General features: G+C 45.8%; 1 protein-coding gene across 2 annotated transcripts; it reads left to right on the top strand.

The window, feature by feature from the left end:
• Nucleotides 1-2749: 2749 nt before the first annotated feature.
• Nucleotides 2750-21323, top strand: slc25a23a (solute carrier family 25 member 23a). 2 transcript variants are annotated; one of them, XM_048247986.1, is made up of 13 exons: nucleotides 2750-3724; nucleotides 9504-9630; nucleotides 10007-10026; nucleotides 10189-10256; nucleotides 10756-10867; nucleotides 11351-11509; nucleotides 12092-12244; nucleotides 13155-13268; nucleotides 13963-14130; nucleotides 17542-17692; nucleotides 18644-18800; nucleotides 20213-20240; nucleotides 20909-21323. In XM_048247986.1, the coding sequence occupies exons 1-12, from the start codon at nucleotides 3527-3529 to the stop codon at nucleotides 20238-20240; spliced, it is 1455 nt and encodes a 484-aa protein (XP_048103943.1). In that variant the 5' UTR covers nucleotides 2750-3526; the 3' UTR covers nucleotides 20909-21323. The 2 variants fall into 2 exon arrangements, with proteins under 2 accessions (XP_048103943.1, XP_048103944.1); XM_048247987.1 differs by having other exon boundaries at nucleotides 9507-9630; nucleotides 20213-21323.
• The last annotated feature ends 681 nt before the right edge of the window (nucleotides 21324-22004 follow it).

The raw sequence follows: 22004 nt of genomic DNA, 5'->3' as shown, positions 1-22004 counted from the left end.
CATGTGCATCTGAGTGTAGCGCGCACATGAGGGAGAGAGAGAGGGGTGGTGCGTGAAGTGCATCCAAGACAGAGAGCACCCTGGCCTGTTTTGCATGTAACAGTGACTTTAGCATTGCCCATGGTGGGTTAAATGATTGCAAAAGACTTGTTGAGGTGAGTTTAACAAGTGTAATTTCATTTGCATATTATTCAGGCCTATTAGATGGCTAGTTGCCAAGGCTACATGAAAAGCCCAAACTACCAAAATCTATATATTTTATTATCACAATTTCCATCAATAGGCCTTCCTTATTTGGTGTACTGACTAGACATTACTGAACATCTGTATTTTAAGTAGGCTAAAGGGATACCTTACTGAAATTACTTTTTTTCAGGTTGGGATGTCTGCTATATATGGTTGACATTACTGTTAAAATGCACTTCCAATAATGTAAGTATTGGCAAAACCGTTTTTCATTTTTATGTTGAGGTCACGGGGATGTTGTCGGCAGCTGCTAAATGTAACTAATAAAGTAACTTGTAATCTAACTTACTTAGTTACTTTTAAAATCAAGTAATCAGTAAAGTAACTAAGTTGCTTTTTAAAGGAGTAATCAGTAATCAGATTACTTTTTCAAGGTAACTGTGGCAACACTGGTGACAACCAATCAAAATCAGCAAAAATGTGAACAATGCTTTTGGAAGTGATGGTAAATGTCAGCTATTCTTTAGTTGTCATGGAGCTTGATGTGAGTACTTGGCAAGATAACATCAAGCTGGCGACTAGGCTGTGGTCTTCCGCCGGTCTCATAGGACTCCTCTTCACTGCTTGGCGTTGTATTTTGGTAAATCTTTCCTGATTTGAGTGCCAAAGTATTTCCGTTTGATACATTTGTGAAAGCATTTTGTCTGTGTGATGCGCAAAGCAACCAGCCACCTCCTACTGGACACGACTACGCTGGTTTGTCTCTCTCTACTGGTGCTGAAAGATTATCGCAGCCACTGCCGGTCAGCTGATCCAAGCTAGTACCGAGAGGTTGGGTTACAGTGGTTCTCAAAGTGTGGTGCGGGCCCCACTATGGGGAATAGAGACATGTCAGGTGAGGCGCGATGAACTTTGGGAGGAAATTTGTTTTTGTTTTTCTTTATCTTTAATAATGACTTTCTTTTTTGACAAGATCATCGATTCAAAACAAAATAACCACACACAAAACATAGGAGTCATAAACAGACCGACACGATCTCCAGCAGGGTTGATTACCGCAATGGACTGTTCACAGGCCTTCCTAAAAAGACTATCAAACAGCTTCAGGTGATACAAAATGCAGCAGCTAGGATTCTAACAAAAACTAAAAGAACTGACCACATTACTCCAATTCTTAAGTCCTTGCACTGGCTTCCAGGAATTCACAGAATTGACTTTAAAGCTCTATTGCTTGTTTATAAATCAGTAAATGGAGCAGGACCTAAATACCTATCAGACATGCTTCAGCAGTGCACACCTTCTTGTCCTCTCAGGTCCCAGGTGAAAAACCTGTTAGTAAAACCTACTGTTAGAAATAAACATGGTGAAGCAGCTTTTAGCTGCTATGCGGCTGAGCTCTGGAACCAACTTTCGGATGACATCAAAAAGGCCCCAACTGTAGCCAGTTTTAAATCTAGACTTAAGACCAGACTGTTCTCAGATGCTTTCTGCTAACTGCGCCGAGTTACAAATTCTGAATCTGCCTTGATAATTATTCTACCTTGTCTTTTATTACTTTTTTACTACGTTTGCCTTTGTTTTTGCGTACTAATTTATTTTTAAATGATTTTACCTTGTGTTTTATGTTTTCTTTTTATTATGATCTTTACCTTTTGAACTATTCTTTGACTATATTGCCCTTCTATGCTTTTATTTGCCATTATTGTTTTGTTTTGTTTATGTAAAGCACATTGAATGACCTCTGTGTATGAAATGCGCTATAAAACTTGACTTGACATGAATTAAAATAGCATCTGATCCAGCGGACCAAGACAGGAAATGCAACGTAGAACCATTTTTTGACAGTTGATGAGTTTAGGTGGTGTTTGAAAATGTGCCACTTTCAAAGTGGGGAATGACAGAAAAAGTTTGAGAACCACTGGGTTACACACAGACACAGACACTCTCACACACATCAGAGTGCAATATTTAATTAAGTACCAGGCTATTATGAGCATTAAAGACAGATTAGGTGCCATACCTCTTCTTCATTGGTTTGAAATACTTTCCAGAATAATGAAAACATTTCCACAAGCCAGATATTTAAGTTTTAAAGGTGAAGTGCAACATAAATAACTTTTGGTATTTACCCAATACATATATCGTGTTGGGTATTGTACAATGTCCATTTTGCATCTGTTTTTATTAACGAAATAACTTATGAATAATAATTGGAATGTTCTTGGTCATCTTGTCTCTCTGTAAACATGACAACAATCTTTGTCCTTGTAGTTTGTCTTCAGAATGAGTTAAGAAGCAGCTTAGAAATGTCATTCAAAGGTTGATATTGGCGTCAAATGACCACTGCCTCACACCTGTTCTCTGTATGGAAGCGCCCGCTGAAGGACCGTCCGTGGCTGTAATAAACATTTACTTAGTTTTATGCAGGTGGAGTGGGTGAATGAAAGATTGCTAGTAGCCCTATTATGAATGTCATTTACATTCGCAAGGCGCAGACGCGGAGTCGCATTCCTGGGTAGGTGTTCTCACTGCTTGCTTGCGTAGCCAGCCTACGCGAAGAGCAGACGGAAGGAAACGAGCCTGTTGCCTCAAAGGCGATATATAGGCTACATTCAGGGAACATTTAAAGACACAAGCTCAGCAGGAACATACACACCGTGTGTGTGTGAGAGTCGTTGTCCATGGGATTTAGGTCTTGCGAGTCGTGGTGCTCTTCCTTCCAACCCGATGTGTTGAAATTTTCAAGTGTGCGTCTGCGTGGGGGACTGGCAGCAGAACGAGCGAGTGCGTGACGACGACGACGACTACGACAGTGTTGCATGTTGAAATAGCCTTAACGGCATGTTATGATGATGACACGTAATCTACATGGGTCGCTGCAGGGTCTGCGAATATGACACGGGATTATCCGTGCAGAAAGGACTGTACATTTCGGATTTCTGACCGGAGAGAGACGGAGCAGTTATATGTCTCATAGGGAGGAGGCATGGGGGTTCTGAAACCACGGTGACTCCAATCCGGGCTTCCTGATTCACCGATTGTCGGTCCGTTTTTCCCCGTCATAATTTTGTTTTAGAAAAAAATAATAACAGGCCTATATTGACTGCCTAACACCGCTTGTGTTGTGCTGTGGATCATTCGACTTGATCGTTTTCCTTGCGCGCTTGTGCTGCAGCCTACTACGCGGGTAGCCTATAACTTACTTTTGGAGGACGAATCGAGAATGGCTGCACCTTCCCTAAAGAAGTATGACTGAGTGTGTGTAGGGAGTCTTGCCATTGGCCTGTGTTGCTGCTGATTGTTGACACTGGGGCTGCTCTACACACACACACACACACTCATGACGGCAAAAATAGGCTTCCCTCCTCTTTGGAGTCGAGCTCGGTGCTTGGACAGCGGTGTTGATCCCGAACGGGAGCAACGGTGGGCCGAGCTGTTCGATGAGTTGGACCTTAACAAGGATGGGCGCATCGACGTCAGTGAGCTGCGGGCCGGGCTCGCCGCACGAGGGCTTCTGTCGCGGGGCTCCGTGGAGGAGGTAAGGGGATCCTAGTGTTTTTGCACAATGTTCTGTAAAACTGGGCTACTCAGAACTAGGCTACAACCAACGCAGGGTGTTGTGACGTTTAGCCCAGCGAGTAGCCGTGTGCTGTGCTGCGCCTGTGCCGGTTCGTTTCACGAGCAGTGACCATGGTAATGACAGACGGCCAAATGTCAGTGCTATGGCCAGCGGTTTCAAAGGCGCTTGCACACACGCACGCGCATTCTGCATCCACTTACTGAACCACGTGATCCCGTACACTCGCATAAACCATATCGCAGGGCACCATAGCGGATTAACCATGATAGTCCCGTTAACGAAATTAAGCCTCTGCAAAACTCTTTGAATGATCTAGGCAGTTGGATGCCCAGCTGTTGCAGTGCAAGCCTGTCCATGTTGTGATTGAGGTCAGACGTGAGGGGATTAAACAACATTTGACTGTGTCTGGCGGAGTATAGGGAGATGGACATCTGTAGGCATGGATGATGTGGTCAGTGTGGGTGACAAGGATCAACATGCACGTTTCTCTGTTGTATTAGTAAATTTACCCCCCCCCTTAAAGAACAGCTAGAGAACCAATATACGATATAACAGCACATTTCACTGTCTGGAGAACTGATAAGAGCACGTTCCACTGACAAGCTGACATAGATAGATAGATAGATAGATACTTTATTGATCCCCAAGGGGATCAATACATCTTGTAGTGACCCTTATACAGACCTCTATGCCTACAACTGGGCCTGCTCCTACATCACCAACAGGTCATCCATCCATGTAAGATGACAAAACAATGCTGTTCACCTCCAATTCTAACTTGTCCATTTCCACTTCGGCCTGCTGTATGACCACCACAGTGTCTGTGTCAACAGTGCTGTGCACCGGTTTGAGCCACAGGCCATCATCATCATCATCATCATCATCATCATCAGATGTGCCACTGTCAGCTTGGTGTGCACTTTACATAAGAGCCCGTTCCACTGGCTATAAGAGTATGTTTCACTGGATATAAGAGTATGTTTCACTGGCTACAAGAGCATGTTCCACTGGCTATAAGAGCCCGTTTCACTGGCTATAAGAACAAATGTTCCACTGGCTATAAGAACACATGTTCCACTGGCTATAAGAACAAATGTTCCACTGGCTTTAAGAGCACATGTTCCACCGGCTATAAGAGCACGTTCCACTGGCTATGAGAGCACGTTCCACCGGCTATAAGAGCGCGTTCCAAGGACTTGGAAACACAGCACTGGTTCCCTCCATCTCTCATATCCCAGTTTGCTTTTAGAGAGGTGAGGTGGTGGAGGGAGTAATGGAATAACAGAGAGAGAGAGAGAGATAGTGTGTATCAGTTTTCTACACACTGTCTGAATGTTTGAGAGAGAGAGAGAGGGAGATAGTAGTGTGTATCAGTTTTCTACACACTGTCTGAATGTTTGAGAGAGAGAGAGAGGGAGATAGTAGTGTGTATCAGTTTTCTACACACTGTCTGAATGTTTGAGAGAGAGAGAGAGGGAGATAGTAGTGTGTATCAGTTTTCTACACACTGTCTGAATGTTTGAGAGAGAGAGAGGGAGATAGTAGTGTGTATCAGTTTTCTACACACTGTCTGAATGTTTGAGAGAGAGAGAGAGGGAGATAGTAACAGCAACACAAACAGACAGAAAAAACAGGTCACCTGGGTCACCTGATTATCAAAGTGCAGCACACCACAGTGATCATTAGAGAGAGAGAGCGAGAGAGAGAGAGAGGGAGAGAGAGAGAGAGAGGGAGGGAGAGAGAGAGGGAGGGAGAGGGAGAGAGAGGGAGGGAGGAGAGAGAGAGGAGAGGGAGAGAGAGAGAGAGAGAGAGAGATGTAGACACAGATGGAGAGAAAAAGGAGAGGCATATACACGGAGAGAAGGAAAGAGAGATGCAAAGACACACAGAGAGTGTGTGTGTGTGGTGTGTGTGTGGGTGTGTGTGTGTGTGTGTGTGTGTGTGTGTGTGGTGTGTGTGTGTGTGTGTGTGTGTGTGTGTGTGTGTGGTGTGTGTGTGTGTGTGTGTGTGTGTGTGTGTGTGTGTGTGTGTGTGTGTGTGTGTGTGTGTGTGTGTGTGTGTGTGTGTGTGTGTGTGTGTGTGTGTGTGTGTGTGTGTGTGTGTGGGTGTGTGTGTGTGTGTGTGGTGTGTGTGTGTGTGTGTGTGTGGGGGTGTGTGTGTGTGTGTGTGTGTGTGTGTGTGTGTGTGTGGGTGTGTGTGTGTGGGTGTGTGTGTTAGGACATTCGTAGAGTGTGTGGTGTGTTTGTGTGTGTCCGTGTTAGTGTGTGTGTGTGTGTGTTGGGACGTTCTCAGAGTGTGGTGTGTGTTCTGGGCACATTTGTGTGTTTGTATGTATGTGTGTGTGTGTGTGTGTGTGTGTGTGTGTGTGTGGGTGTGTGTGTGTGTGTGGGTGTGTGTGTGTGTGTATTAATGTGTGTGTGTGTGTAGGTATGTGTGTGTGTGTGTGTGGTGTGTGTGTGTAGGGGTATGTGTGAGTGCATGTGTGTGTGTGGAATTATGTGTGTTAGGACATTAAATAGAAGTGTGTAAGGTATGTTTATGTGTATCCATTATTGAGTGTGTGTGTGTGTGTGTGTTAGGGCTGGCACACATTTGTGTGTTTGTATGTGTGTGTGTGTGTGTGTGTGTGTGTGTGTGTGTGTGTGTGTGTGTGTGTTGGTGATGTGGTGGGAGCTGACATGGTCTACTCGGAGCTCCAGCCTTTATCAGTCAGGTGTCCAACTAAACCCAGACTCTCAGGAACGTACAGATAATACATTGGTATGTGTCTCTGTGCCATTGGGAGAGTGTGTGCACACACACACGTGTGCGTGTGTGTGTGTGTGTGTGTATGTGTGTGTTGTGAACTCTTTTGATTACTGCACTGTTATGAGGTCTGCCGTGTTTTATAGAATAATAAACCCTGACAGAGGCAGATAGGATCTGTTGTGTTTGACAACAAGACTATGAGAGAGAGAGAGAGAGAGAGAGGATTGTTTGCAGTGAGTGCCTAACCTGTGTGTGTGTGCACCTGTGTGGAAGAGTAACATGGTTGCATGTACATTTCAAGTAAGAAAATGTAGAAAGATTATGTTAGTGGATATCCATAGTGTGTGTGTGTGTTTTAGACATAGGTATTTTAGACTGTGCAAGCACCACTGGGTAATGGCCTAAGTATGTGTGTGAAAGTTCCTTGGCAAGGTTACACACACACACACACACACACACACACACACACAGTATTCTCATTGATTTAAGTTGTCTCTGTGCTCTCTTCATATCTGCCAGAGTGCTTCAGACACAAGTAGGCCTACAGCACACACACACACACACACACACACACACACACACACACACATCCAGTTCTCCAGAATAACATTACTATTGTAAAAAAAAAAAAACGGTCTCTGTAGGCAGCACAGGATCAGAAAACTTGAAACAAACAAATTGGGAGTAGCCTGTTCCCCAGACAAAAAGGAAACCGTGTGTGGAGTTTCTCTGGAAATGCTACCTCTCTCTCTCTGGGGCGTTTCATTTGGTCCTTGGTTAAAATGTAACTTATGACTCATGTCATTATGGTAGCCCATGATGTGTTTTTTCACAAGAAAACGAGAGGGAGTTGAGTCATTTTGAGGCGAGTGACCGTCGCAGGAAGTGCGTCATAACAAAGGGACACCAGACCCTTGTGTAACAGCTGTACATCAGGCTTGGAAAATAGTTAGAAAAAGCACAGTTTTATCACACACATCCAAAATTCATCCAGGTGCAGGATCGAAGATACGGTTTACAAAGACAAACAATTAACACACAGTATTTTTTTTATTTTAGTAACGCTTCAAGCCCTTACGGCCCTTCCTCAGACTTCCAACCAAAGTTGAAACGTTGAAACGCTTGAAATTAAAATAAAAAAATACTTAAATGGGAGCTCTACAGTGTGCGGATCTTTACTTTGTCTTGGAAAATAGTTAGAAAATAAGACAGAAAAATGACAAGTTTCCCATGCTGCTTCCTTATGTTGGAATGTGCAAAAATAAACAGAAAATCAAAAGGATACATTCTTATGTGATTTCTGCAACAGCGGTTTTTTCATGCTCCTCTGAGCTGATTTGGATAGATGACCTGGACAGTCAGGCGCAATTGATTATTTAAATAAATGTTAATTACGAATAATAATAAAAAGGTTCTACCTAATGCGACTATTTTTTCCATAGACTGTCAAAAAACAAGTTTTTCCCCGCTGTATTATCCATAAACAATAAAGTATATTATGTACCTACTTCCGGTTTGACATCACTTCCTGGACTCATCTGTCTCTGTCTCGTCTCTAAATGTCTTAACTCCTACTGCCAAGGCCTGAGTGGTATCCTAATGAAGTGTTGGAGGTTTCAACAGTGGAATTGGAATTGCAGACGGTTCCTTTAAGAAAGTTGTTGGATGAGAGAGAGAGAAAGAGAAAGAGAGAGAGAGAGAGAGAGAGATAGTAGAGGGAGTCTGGAAGTGACTCAACACTCTTAAACAGTCAAACTCATTTTATTTTATTACAGCCTGATGCCTAAGGGTACAGGGAGAGTAGTGTGATCATATGACACACACACAAACACACACACAGACATGACTGCTTTTGTTTGATTGACACCCACTGTGTGTTAATTGTTTTAGACCTGCTCCAGGTCAGGTAAACATGGTGTGTAGTTTTCCTCATGACGGATCACTGACCCCGTATACAGCCCAATGTTGTTATGCTCATCTTTAACTCTCATCATCATCATCATCATCATTGTCATTATTATACGTGTACTTATAGCATTTCTGACTGTCTTACCCTAGACTATAGACTGGCCCAGACAAACCAATAACAGGAGCAGTGATTGGTTACTATGTTGTTTGGTGGCCCAATCAGCTGTAGGAATGTTAACATGCTCTTTGTTCTTATTCTCCATCCTGCTCCATCCTTTTCTGTTCCTAATCATTTTGGCCTCCATCCCTTTCTCTTTCCACCCCTCTCTGTTTCTCTCTCTCTCTCTTTTCCATCCCTGTTTCTTTCCACCCCTCTCTGTTTCTCTCTCTCTCTCTTTCCATCCCTGTTTCTTTCCACCCCTCTCTGTTCTCTCTCTCTCTCCATCCCTCTCTGTTCTCTCTCTCTCTCATCCCTCTCTGTTTCTCTCTCTCTTTCCATCCCTTTCTCTCTCCATCCCTCTCTGTTTCTCTCTCTCTCTTTCCATCCCTTTCTCTCTCCATCCCTCTCTGTTCTCTCTCTCTCTTTCCATCCCTGTTTGTTTCTCTCCATCCCTCTCCTTTTTCTTTCTCTCCACACTTCTCTGTTTCTTTCTCTCTCCATCCGTCTTTCTCCCCCTTTCCTCTCCAACACCCTCTTCCTGCTTCTCTCACCATCCCTCTATCTTTACATTTCTGTTTCTCTCTCTCTCTATCTCTCTTCCTCTATCATCCTATCATCTCTCTCCCTCCATCTTCCCATCTCTAAATCTCTTTCTCCCTCAATCTCCATCTCCCTCCATATTCCCATCTCTCTCTCTTTCTCCATCTCTCCATCTCTCTCTCACTCCATCTTCCCATCTCTCTCTCTCCCTCCATCTCCCTCCCTACCTCCATCTCTCCATCTCTCTCTCCCTCCATCTTCCCATCTCTCTCTCTCCCTCCATCTCTCCATCTCTCTCCATCTTCCCATCTCCCTCCATCTCTCCATCTCTCTCCCTCCATCCCTCTCTCTCTCCCTCCATTGCTGGGGCCCTCTCCCCAGAAGATAGTGCGTGCTGGCGATAGGAATGCGGACGGCCAGCTGGACTTTGAGGAGTTCTGTCAGTACCTGCACTCCCACGAGCGCCGCCTCAGGCTCATGTTCCGCAGCCTGGACCGCAACAACGATGGTGAGTGTGTGTGTGTGTGTGTGTGAGAGGGAGGGAGTGTATATGTCACATGTGACCATGATGATATGGTAGTATGAGATTCTAACACACATACACATAGTCTATGATTCTGTGAACAACCAATCAAACTATAAATCAAATCAAATATTCACTGAAAGTGTATCACATTAAGATGGCAATATTGAGTGTGTGTGTGTGTGTGTGTACGAGAGAAACAGGGAGTCAGTGTATTAAGAGTGGCCATTATATTAAGAGTGACCATGATGATATGTTAGTATGAGAATGTAGCAAAATACACACACACACACGCAGTCTATGATTCTGGCAAATCAAATATTCACTGAAAGTGTATCACACAGGCACACAAATGTAGCAGGCCTCATTGATGTCGGGGAGATCCAGCATTCTCTTCATGCTGTAGATATGTCACCTTGGGAGGCTGCTGGATGGTCTGTAATGCCCTGTGTGTTTGTGTGTGTGTGTGTGTGTGTGGAGAGAGTGTGTGTGTGTGTGTGTGTGTGAGAGAGAGAGAGAGTCAGGCCTCGATGTCGAGGGGAGATCCAGCATTCTCTTCATACTGTGGGCATCGATGTCACCTTGGAGGAGGCTGCTAGGATACTATTAAGGTCTGTAATGCCCTGTGTGTTTGTGTGTGTGTGTGTGTGTGTGTGTGAGAGTGTGTGTGTGTGTGTGTGTGTGAGAGAGAGAGAGAGAGAGAGAGAGAGAGAGAGGTTATGAGTGTTTGTGTATTTTTGTATCTGCTTGTTTTTGCAGGGGTGCAGAATGTATTTTTTTTGTTTGGGTATGTGAGAGAGTGAGTGTGTGTGTGTGTGTGTGTGTAAGACAGTTTGTGAGTACACGTGTGTGAAGTTTTTCTTTGCACCATGTCATGGTCAGTTTGACTAGCATTGACACGTATGGGCCAGACCTCCCCTCACAGTGTACATGTTTATACTGCTCGGCCTCTGTGTCTGTCATACTCACTGTCTGCTTCTCTCTCTCTCTCTCTCTCTCTCTCTCTCTCTCTCTCAAACACACACACACACACACACAGGCACACACAGGGGGACCCAATATTGAAATTGAAAATGAAATTGATCTCTCAACATCATCTCTCCTTGTCAGTATGGATAAGGACGGCACCATGACCATCGACTGGATGGAGTGGCGAGATCACTTCCTGTTGAACCCCCTGCACAACATAGAAGACATCGCCCACTACTGGAAGCGATCTGTGGTCAGTATGTAAGGCCGCCATTTCAGTTCAGCTTCTGAGTCAGTTACTATGTAGACATGGTCAGGTCAGCTTCTGAGTCAGTTACTATGTAGACATGGTCAGTTCAGCTTCTGAGTCAGTTACTATGTAGACATGGTCAGTTCAGCTTCTGAGTCAGTTACTATGTAGACATGGTCAGTTCAGCTTCTGAGTTAGTCACTATGTAGCTGAAAGTAAAGTAGTCTGGAAGCCCACGGCATCATGAACCCCCATAGTGCCCCTTAGTCAGTTACTAAGTAGACGTGGTCTAAAAGCCCAAGACATCATGCATAGCTTAACTGGCCAGTTACTATGTAGACATGGTCTAAAAGGCCTATCTCTCCCCCTCTCTCTCTCTCTCTCTCTCTCTATCTCTCTCCCTCTCTCTCTCCCTCCCTCCCTCCCTCTCTCTCTCTCTCTCTCTCTCCCTCTCTCCATCCCTCTCTCTCTCCTTCTCTCCGCCAGATGTTGGACATCGGTGAGCAGCTGACGGTCCCAGACGAGTTCTCGGAGAAGGAGAAGAAGTCGGGGTTTGTGTGGCGCCAGCTGATGGCCGGAGCCATGGCCGGATCCGTGTCTCGTACCGGAACCGCTCCTCTGGACCGCCTCAAGGTCTTCCTACAGGTGTGTAGTGTGTAGTGTCTAGTGTGTGTGTGTGTGTGTCTGTGTGTGTGGGTGGGTCGGTGTGTAGTGTGTGTGTGTGTGTGTGTGTGTTGTGGGTGTGGGTGTGGGTGTAGTGTGTGTGTGCGTCTGTGTGTGTGAAGTGTGTAGTGTGTGTGGGTGTGGGTGTAGTGTGTGTGTGGGTGTGGGTGTGTGTCTCTCGGGTGTGTGTGTGTGTGTGTGTGTGTTGTGGGTGTGGGTGTGGGTGTAGTGTGTGTGTGCGTCTGTGTGTGTGAAGTGTGTAGTGTGTGTGGGTGGGGTGTGGTGTGTGTGGGTGTGGGTGTGTGTGTCTCTCTGTGTGTGTGGGTGTGTGTGTGTGTGTGTGTGGGTGTGTGGGTGGGTGTCTGTGTTTATGTTTGTTTGTTTGTTTGATTGATTGTGTGTTTGACTGCATATTTGCTTATGTGCAAATGTCTAAAGAGGCTGAAGTGCTTGCTCAAAATGACTCTTTCAAAAATTCAACCAAAAGTGTGTGTGTGTGTGTGTGTGTGTGTGTGTGTGTGCGGGTCTGTGTGGTGTACCTGTGCACGTGTGTGTGTGTCCCAGGTGCACGGCTCCAAGTCTGATAAGGGGAACGTGCTGTCGGGTCTGAGGGCGATGGTGAAGGAGGGGGGGCTGAGATCTCTCTGGAGGGGCAATGGAATCAATGTGCTCAAGATCGCCCCAGAGACCGCCATCAAGTTCCTCGCCTATGAACAGGTACTAAACTACTCTCTCTCTCTCTCTTTCCATCTCTCTCTCGCTCTATCTCTCTCTTTCAATGAGGCCTGTTCCAAATCTCTCACCTCTTTCTCCATCCCTCTCCCATCCTCTCCTCATCTCTCTCTCTCCATCCCTCTCTCTCCCTCTCCCTTTCTTGTTCTCTCTCTCTCTCTCTCTCTCTCTCTCTCTCTCTCTCTCTCTCTCTCGATGAGGCCTGTTCCAAATCTCCCATCTCTCTCTCTCCATCCCTCTCCCTGCCTCCCTCCCTTCATCTCTCTGTTTGTTTACCCTCTCTCTCTCTCTCTCTCTCTTTTCATCTCTCCATCTATTACTGTCTCTACATGGTTGTCTCTATCTCTATCTCTATCTCTATCTATCTAACCGTCTCTGCAAAAAATGAACAGCAGACAGCAAATTAAATGAAATGGTGTTTTATTGGTCCGAGATATTCAGCTCATTGTTACCAGAACTACAAGCCTGAAACAGTGTACTGTGGCAAAATCAATGTAGAGGAAACACTGAGTTCAGTCCAATTTATTGACATAAATAAATGTTGTATTGTCACAGCTTTTATAACCCTCTCTCTCTCTCTCTTTCCCCCTCCATCTCTCTTTCTCTCTCTTTTCCCCCCTCCCTCTCTCTCTCTCTCTCTATCTCTTCTCTCTCTCTCTCTCTCTCCCTCCCTCTCTCCCTCTCTCTCTCTCTCTCTCTCTCTATCTCTCTCCCCTCCTCCTCTCTCTATCTTTCTCTCTCTCTCCTCTCTCCCTCCTCTCTCCTCTCTCTCTCTCTCTCTCTCTCTATCTATCTCCCCTCCCTCCCTCTCCCTCTCTCCTCTCCCTCCCTCTCTCCCTCTCCTCCTCCCTCCCTCTCTCTCTCTCTCTCTCTCTCTCTCTCTCTCTGTTGGTAGATTAAGCGTGTGATGAGGGGCGGTGCAGAGGGAGGAACTCTGAAGTTGCAGGAGAGATTCGTAGCAGGGTCCCTGGCAGGGGCCACCGCACAGACCGTCATCTACCCTATGGAGGTGTGCGTGTGTGTGTGTGTGTGTGTGCGTGTGTGCACATGCATGTAAGAGAGAGTGTGCATGTGTGTGTGTGTGTGAGAGAGAGAAAGAGAGAGAGAGACAGAGATGTACAGAACATTAGTGGACAGAATGTACATTAGTTTGTGCGTGTGTGCGCGTGTGTGTATGTGTATTTGTACTGGCTATCATGTGCTTAGTTCCTAAGTTTCAGGGTCACTGGTTGCTGTGACCTTGAAGTCTAGAGTTACTGTAGCATGTGCCTGTGTGCGTGTACCTACACAGTCACACACACATGAACACACACACACACACACACACACACACACATACATGAACACACACACACACACCGTTCAGTGTTAAAGCACAAGACAAGTGACGGTACTAATTACTAATTAGTGTTTTTTACCCCACTCTCTATCTCTCACTCTCTCCCCCACTCCACCCCTCTCTCTTTCTCCCCCCACTCTCTCCCCCTTCCCCCCCACCCTCTTCCTCTTCCTCCCTCTTTTTCCCCCACTCTCTATCTCTCACTCCTCCCCACTCCCTCTCTCTTCCTCCCTCCCTCTCTTTCTCCCCCCACTCTCTATCTCTCACTCTCTCCCCCACTCCACCCCTCTCTCTTCCTCCCTCCCTCTCTCTCTACCCCCCTCTCTATCTCTCACTCTCTCCCCCACTCCACCCCTCTCTCTAGGTGTTGAAGACGCGTCTGACGCTGCGTAAGACGGGCCAGTACTCTGGCGTGGCTGACTGCGCCAAGCAGATCTTACAGAAGGAGGGCGTCAAGGCCTTCTACAAGGGCTACGTGCCCAACATGCTGGGCATCATACCCTATGCTGGCATCGACCTGGCCGTGTACGAGGTGTGTGTGTGTGTGTGTGTGTGTGTCTGTGTCTGTGTCTGTGAAGGCCTTCTACAAAGGTTGCGTACCCAACATGGTTGATATTCTCCTACATGTGCATTGTGTGTGTGTGTGTGTGTGTGTGTGTGTGTCTGTGAAGGCCTTGTACAAAGGTTGCTTACCCAACATGGTTGATTTTCTCCTACATGGGCATTGTGTGTGTGTGTGTGTGTGTGTGTGTGTGTGTGTGTGTGTGTGTGTGTGTGTGTATGTGTGTGTGTGTGTGTGTGTGTGTGTCAAAGTCAAAGTCAAAGTCTGCTTTATTGTCAATTTCTTCACATGTCAAGACATACAAAGAGATCGAAATTACGTTTCCCACTATCCCACAGTGGAGACAAGACATATTTTACCAATTAGGTCCACAGACAAACATAACATTCAAGTAAACAATATAAAAAGTAAAAATAAGAAGGCACATACAATGAAGAAAATAAGAGCAGCAAAATTTGAGTTGAAATTGTGCATACAGTAGACAGTCAATATAATAGTGCAAAAGTCAGGCCAATAAATGGCTGAGGTAGTTCTGTTTGACCTAAGTATGAAAGTGGCATAGTGGTGCAAGTTATGTAAGAGCAGCAGAAGTGTGTTCAGAAGTGTTTTCAGGACAACAGGACAACAACTTGAATTTCCCCTGGGGATCAATAAAGTATCTATCTATCTATCTATCAACAACAAGTTGCAAAGTGTGCAAGTGTACAAGTGGAGTAGTGCAAGTGGAGTAGTGCAAGGCAGCCATTGTGGGTCCAAAGTCCAGGATGTTATGTAGCTGAGGGTGGAGGGGGGGGAGAGTTCAGGATCCTAACAGCCTGGTGTATGAAGCTGTTGGTGAGTCTGGTGGTGCGGGAGCGCAGGCTTCTGTACCTCTTCCCAGAGGGCAGTAGATCAAAGAAATTGTGAGCGGGGTGACTTGCATCACTCACAATTGTGGTCGCCTTGCGGGTGAGGTGGGAGGTGTAAATGTCCTTCAGGGAGGGGAGTGAAGCACCAATAATCCTTCCAGTGTGTGTGTGTGTGTGTGAGTGTAAGCGCTTTCAGACATACGTGTAAGACCGGAGGTTCTGCCGATGTTAAACGGTGGGGCCGTATATCTGAACGACATAACCGGTCATATGGAAGTTCGATTTTAGCCGGTTGTTCTACTAACCCCCCCCTAGTATTTCCTCTGGACATTATGTAAATGTGCCGTGCCTGAACGAGGCGTAGAACATGTGGTTAAAATTCACACCTAGTGAGAGGGCGTGTTGGTGATGTTTCTTTCGTGTGTCCATGTGGTTAGATCTGACTTAAATGCCAGTGTTATGATGGAGTGGCATAGTGCTGTCCAGAAAATCTCCGACCTGGAAATATGCAGACATCACGGAGCTACTGTCCATGAGGGCATACAACATTTTGATAGAACACATGAAGGGAACGGCACATTAGCCTACAACTGCATGGCAAGGCCAAACAAATTCAAAAGACTGATAAGCAGAAGGCGCTGAAAAGGCAGTAGCCTACAGCGACATCGTTGACGACAATAACAGGAGTATTTAATAAATTGTTAGCCAACACGGTTTTCATTGATAGCCTTCTCATGGCCTGCTGAGCTAGCTGATATTTGTTGAGCATATATGCCTAGAGAAAATGAAAATGAAGAAAACCCAACTTTGTTCCAAGCTCCTTACGTAAACGCAATAGACACATGGGGAGAGGATGCTTTTGGAAAAAAAATAAACCATGAAAAAACGAACAACTTCACTGTTATGTTAGTATTTTGTTTGTTGCTTAAAAACGTTGTATGATGGCCTTGAAGTCTTGAGTTAGCCTACTGAATTGGCTGGTAGCCTACCATAAAGTTTGTGCATGCTCTCTCTCTCCAACGCAAACCAGATTCTGGTACAACGTTGAAAACCGATAAATGTGTTTATTCGAAGCACACATACAAACACTGTAGGTCAATTTCAAGTGCACACTGCGTGACTAGCCTACTTCAAGTATTAGCCTCGCGCACAATAGATTTCTCTTCTTTAGCCTACATAATGCAGAGCCTACACTTTGTAAACAAAAAGCAGCTGTGACAGGCGGCGGCCGCGATATTCTCGTCATATCTGCATCTTGTGAACTCTACAAGCCCCCACCCCTCACTTTCGACAACCACACGCGAGATTCTGTAATGTGCGTGTATGTCATTCACACATACGTCCGTATAAGGTCAGTATAAGGTCCGCAGGTTAGCATCATATCTGAATCATCCGAAGGGTACGACCTCCATTTGACAAACCTCCGCATATACTCCGGTGGTTATATCTGAAAGCGCTTTGTGTGTGTGTGTGTGTGTGTGTGTGCCTATGTTCTGGCTATGGGGCCACATCTGGGGCCTGCCAGTTGCATTGCCACCTCTGTGGAGTTCTGGCCCCACGATTCCTCTTGGGTCAGAGTGAAGGTGGAAGGGGGATTAAACGAGTGTGTGTGTGTGAAAGAGAGAGAGGGAAAAAGAGAGAGAGGGAGTGAGTGAGTGAGTGAGTAATTGCTTGGAATTTGGAAGCAGATGGCAAGCATAAGCATGTTTTGGGCTTGTTTTGGGTGTATCTGTACCTCTCTCCAGTACTTTTATCAGTGGCTGCTGAGCTTATTTCAGAAGCTGTAATTCAGAAACAATGGCAGTGTGTTAATAAGCACACTCAGCCTCCCTCTGCGTACGTGCAGTCTATGACACTACTGCACTAAACAAATGAATCCTGTCTGTAACACACACACAGCAATGTCCTGTGTTAGACCATCGGCTGCTCTTAATAACACTTAGTAGAGATCAGTTGTTCGTCTGTCTCCACTGTTAGACCCTCTGCTGGTTTCTCCGTGTAAATACAGTGTGTTTACAGACTTCTGACATTTCAGGAATTCTTTCACTTGCCGTCCTCCTCCTCTCTCTCTCTCTCTCTCTCTCTCTCTCTTTTTTCTCTCTTAACCTCCTTAAACAAGTGAAGTGATTTGTAATATATAATGCCATCTGTTTTAAACAAGCAAAGTGATTTGTAATATGTAATGCCATCTATCTCCTCACTGGCCTTTAATGTTAAAGTGTTTTTAACTCTCTCTGTTCTCTCTTTCTCCTCGTTCTCTCTCTCTCTCTTTCACTCCATCCCTGATTCCTCCCCCCCTGTATGTCTCTCTCCCTTCCTCTCTTCCCCTCTCTTCCCCTCTCTTTATATATAATGCCACTTGCCTTTAATGTTAATGTTCTCTCTCTTTCCCCTCTTCTCTCTCTCTCTCTCTCTCTTTCTCTCTCCTTCTCCTCTCTCTCTCTCTCTCTCTCTCTTTCTCCCTCTCTATCCTATCTTACCCTCTACCCCTCCACCCCTCCCTCTATCTCCCCCCCCCTTCCGTGGTTCCCAGACCCTGAAGAACGCCTGGCTCCAGAACCACAGTGATGGCTCAGTAGACCCGGGTGTGATGGTGCTGGTGGGCTGTGGCACCATCTCCAGCACCTGTGGACAGCTCGCCAGCTACCCCCTCGCCCTCATACGCACCCGCATGCAGGCCCAGGGTAAGTGTGTGTGTGTGTGTGTGTGTGTGTGTGTGTGTGTGTGTGTGTGTGTGTGTGCGTGTGTGTGCCTGCCCCCTCGCTCTCATATGCACTCACATGCAGGCCCAGGGTAAGAGTGTGTGTAGGGAGTGTGTAGTCTAAGAGGAGTACGTGCACAGCTTAATGGACGGGCTCTATTATGGCTCTGGGCTACTTTTACTGTGTGCTGCTTTCTCTCCTAGTTGATGACGACTCCTGTTTTCTTTCCCTTCTCTCCTTCCTTCCTTCCTCTTCTCCTTCTCTCCTTCTCTCCTTCCTTCCTTCCTTCCTTCCTTTTCTCTTTGTTTCTCTTTTGTCTCACTTGCTTTCCTTCTCTTTTGCTTTTTTTCTCTCCTCTACTTTCTCTCTCTTCCTTGCTCTTTCTCTCTCTTCCTTGCTCTTTCTCTTTCTCTCTCTTCCTTGCTCTTTCTCTGTCCTCCTCAACTTTCTTCTGCTCTTCTCTTTTTCTTTCCCTTCCTTCACTATCTCTCTCCATCCACCCTTCTTTCACTCTTTCTCTCCCTCTGTCTTCTCTCACTTCCTCTCCCTCTTTTCCTCTATCACACTATCTATCTCTCCCTTCTGCTTCCTTTGTTTTTCTGTCTCTCTCTTCACCTCCCTCTGTCTCCCCATTCCTCTTGCAAATGTCTTTCTTTCTCTTTCTGCCCCCATTCCCCCCCTCTTTCTCCTTCTCTCCCTTTATTACCCTCCTCCATCTCTTTGTCCCTCCCCCTCTCCTTCCCTCTCTCCCTCTGTCTCTCTCCCCCATCCCTTCCTCCATCCCCCCCTCTCCCTTCCTCCTCTCTCCCTCCCTCCCTCCCACTCTCCTCCTCTCCCTCTCTCTCTCTCTCTCTCTCTCTCTCTCTCTCCCTCCCTCCCCCCCTCTCTCTCTCTCTCTCCCTCCCTCCCTCCCTCCATCCCCCTCTCCTGCAGCCTCCATGAAGGGCGCTCCGCAGCTCTCCATGTTCGCCCTGTTCCGCACCATCGTGACGGAGGAGGGCCCGATGGGGCTGTACCGCGGCATCGCCCCCAACTTCCTCAAGGTCATCCCGGCCGTCAGCATCTCCTACGTGGTCTACGAGAACATGAGGAAAGTACTGGGGGTGGTGCGCACCTGAGCACGGCAGGAGAGAGGGAGGGGAGGAGGAGAGAGAAGGAAGAGAAGGAGAGAGGGAGGGGAGGAGGAAGAGGAGTGTTGGTGGGGGAGAGAGAGAGAGAGAGAGCAAGAGAGAAAGAGTGAGTGTTCATGTCTATGGGTGGTGGAGGAAAGGAGAGAGCGAGAGAGAGAGAGAGCAGGAAGAAGGAGAGAAGGAGGGTCTGAGGAAGAGGAGTGTTGGTGGGGGAGAGAGAGAGAGAGAGAGAGAAAGAGTGAGTGTTCATGTCTATGGGTGGTGGAGGAAAGGAGAGAGCGAGAGCGAGAGAGAGCAGGAAGGAAGAAGGAGAGAGGAGTGCTGGCAGGGAGAGAGAGAAAGAGAGAGAGAGAAAGAGAGAGAGTGTAAATGTTGAATGACAGGGACAGAGTGAGTGTTCATGTCTCTGGGTGGTGGAGGACAGGATAGAGAGAGAGGGTGAGAAGGAAGGAAGGAGGAGAGAGGAGTGCAGGCAGGGAGAGAGAGATGGAGATAGTGAGTGAGTGTAAATGTTGAATGACAGGGACAGGGTTGAGAGAAGGGAAGAGACAGAAATAAAGACAGGGAGGGAGGGACAGAGAGAAAGACAGGGAGGGAGGGACAGAGAGAAAGAGTGCCAGAAAGAGTGCCACCTAAAGAGATAGCGAGGGAGCACAGAATAGGATCAGATGAAAAAAGAAAAAGAGGCTCTCGTCTTTCAGACCGTCTATTTATACTCTCGGTACACCCCGTCCTCCACAGAACGCTAGACTCGGTAAAGGCCAAGGAAGAGATGCAGGCCATAAAGAACCATAACAAACAATGTGTCCTATATGACGGCGCAAACGGACAACTAGGAAGCATCCACACTGACCGATCACATCTCCCACCCAGCATAGGAAACCGTGCGTGTGACCATCTTGAAATAGGTCACTGCTGGGATTTTGTTTCAAAAAGGGGGGGGGCAAGAAACCCAAAGGACTGTGGGACTGTTACATTCCAACCCCTTAAACACACACACACTTTCTCTGTGTGTGTGTGTGTGTATGTATGCTCTCTGTGTGTATGTTTTGTGTATGATCAAACAGGGCTTTTTAAAGAGCAAATGATTATGCAACATAAAGGTCCTTGTTGAGCTGTAGCCTATATGTCTACTGAACCTGCCATATTTCAAGTCCATTGGACCTGCCATATTTCAAGTCCATTGGACCTGCCATATTTCATGGATCCTACTGCAGAACTTACTGTTATTTTCATTTTATTCTATACAATCAAAGCGGATATGACAGAAAGCACGCAGGTCATTTAACACAAGCCAAAAATGCAGATAATCTGTGTTTGTTTCTGTTTATTTGTGTTTATTTTTTCTGTTTTGTTTGTTTATGGTCAACAGGGGGCTGATATTCAGACTCACTGAATAGGTAAATAGAAAGACACTAAGTCACTAAGTGCTACTGGATGCTTGTGTGTGTCTTGGAGTGGGGGATCTAAGAAAGAGAGAGAGTGTGTATGTGTATGTGTATGTGTGTGTGTGTGTGTGTGTGTGTGTGTGTGTGTGTGGCATGAGCTAATTTCTGACTGTAACTTAATGCATATGACTTGTGTTGGGGTGACATATGGTGTTAAAATGCTCATTTTGTGTGTGTTTGTCTGTGTGTGTGCGTGTGAGTGTGCGTGTGTGTGTGTGTGTGTGTGTGTGTGTGTGTTTTGGGCATGTCTGTAAAGTTACGGTGATGTTCAGGCAACTTGATAAAACAAATGGTATGTTAAAGGATGTAACAGCATGCCATGAACCCCAATAATCGAAACCGGCCACTGCAACCTCCCCAACTATCATATGAAACTGTTATCGAGCATGATGTGGGGGGATCAACCCCCCAATGTTCAACTCAAATACTTCAATAGACAATCTGCATATAGTGTGTGTGTGTGTGTGTGTGATCTGCACACATTGGCTTCTCTTAAGGTGTGTGGGCTTATTGGCTCCTCAAACTGGCCTGGCCTGAGCCTCTATGTATGGTAACTATGGTAACCAATGTGAGGTAATGATGTAAGATGATGATGTCTAAACGGTGCTGCCTGTCCAAAGGAACGTGATCTGGACTCGACCGGGAAGAAGAGACACTCCAAATTGGGATGCCATGGAAGAGGAGACCAAATTCATCTGACAAATACAAAGATGGTTGTTTTCATTCAATGTGTGATTTCTGGACAATTTACATTTGTTTGGACAAATAACAGACATAGGCCTTCTCAGTTACAAATATTGTTGAACACGGGCTGTTGTTTCAATTTTGTAGTTATATACCATGATACCACCTGACCTGATCTTACTTGATACAAAATATGAGGTGGGGATGGAGGACTGAATGCATTAATGTGTGTGTGTTTTGACTCATCTAAAGTAGCCTACACTGTATGTGATGCATGAATGCATGTTTAAGAATGAGCTGAGAATAATATGTTTTGGGGATAATAAAAAATATATATCTTTGTGAGCTCAAGAACTTCACTGTAATGGCTTGGGGATCAAACGTAATTATTTTTTTAAATATAGTAAAGGACCTTATGGGCGTCAGTTTGGTATCAAAGGTAGGCTACTGGAGACGTAAACATCAGCTTGCAGTTTGGTTTGACACTGGGTTTGACCATTTAACAGCCTATCCTGTCTCTAGTCTAGGCCAAGGGCCTTGCACTTGAACCACTCACATAGTGGCGGGAAAATAGTGTTATTCCTAACTTTGTCTGAAGGGGGAGCCCGTTGTGGTTTTAACCTGGAATTACTTAAAATGTAGCCTACAAACATTTCAGCTTACAACACAGTTCCTATTAAGTGTACAGTCACCGTGATAACACAATATTAAAACACTGGATGTATCTTTGAAACCATTGTGAACCCACGAAGCCTGTCTTCAGGAGTAAATTTAGAAAAGTTGAAAAAGAAAGATTACGTCGCAGGTCGTTGTCAAACGAAGATACTGTTCCCGTAGGCCTAGACATTCTTACTGGATAAAGCACACGTCGATCAAAGAAAACAACCGATGGCCTAGTGTCCAGCAGACGAGCAATGCCATTGGCTAAATTGTCAATTAAAACGCCTCCTTTCGCTCAGCTATTGGTTTATCACCCCGCCTTTAAAACCGTCTTTTTTGAGCTGATTGGCGTTTGCTGTATAGTTCTGACGT

Source organism: Alosa alosa, chromosome 7 (genome assembly GCF_017589495.1).
Source record: "Alosa alosa isolate M-15738 ecotype Scorff River chromosome 7, AALO_Geno_1.1, whole genome shotgun sequence".
In the NCBI taxonomy this organism is placed as follows: domain Eukaryota; kingdom Metazoa; phylum Chordata; class Actinopteri; order Clupeiformes; family Clupeidae; genus Alosa; species Alosa alosa.
This window is presented reverse-complemented; position numbering and strand designations above follow the sequence as displayed.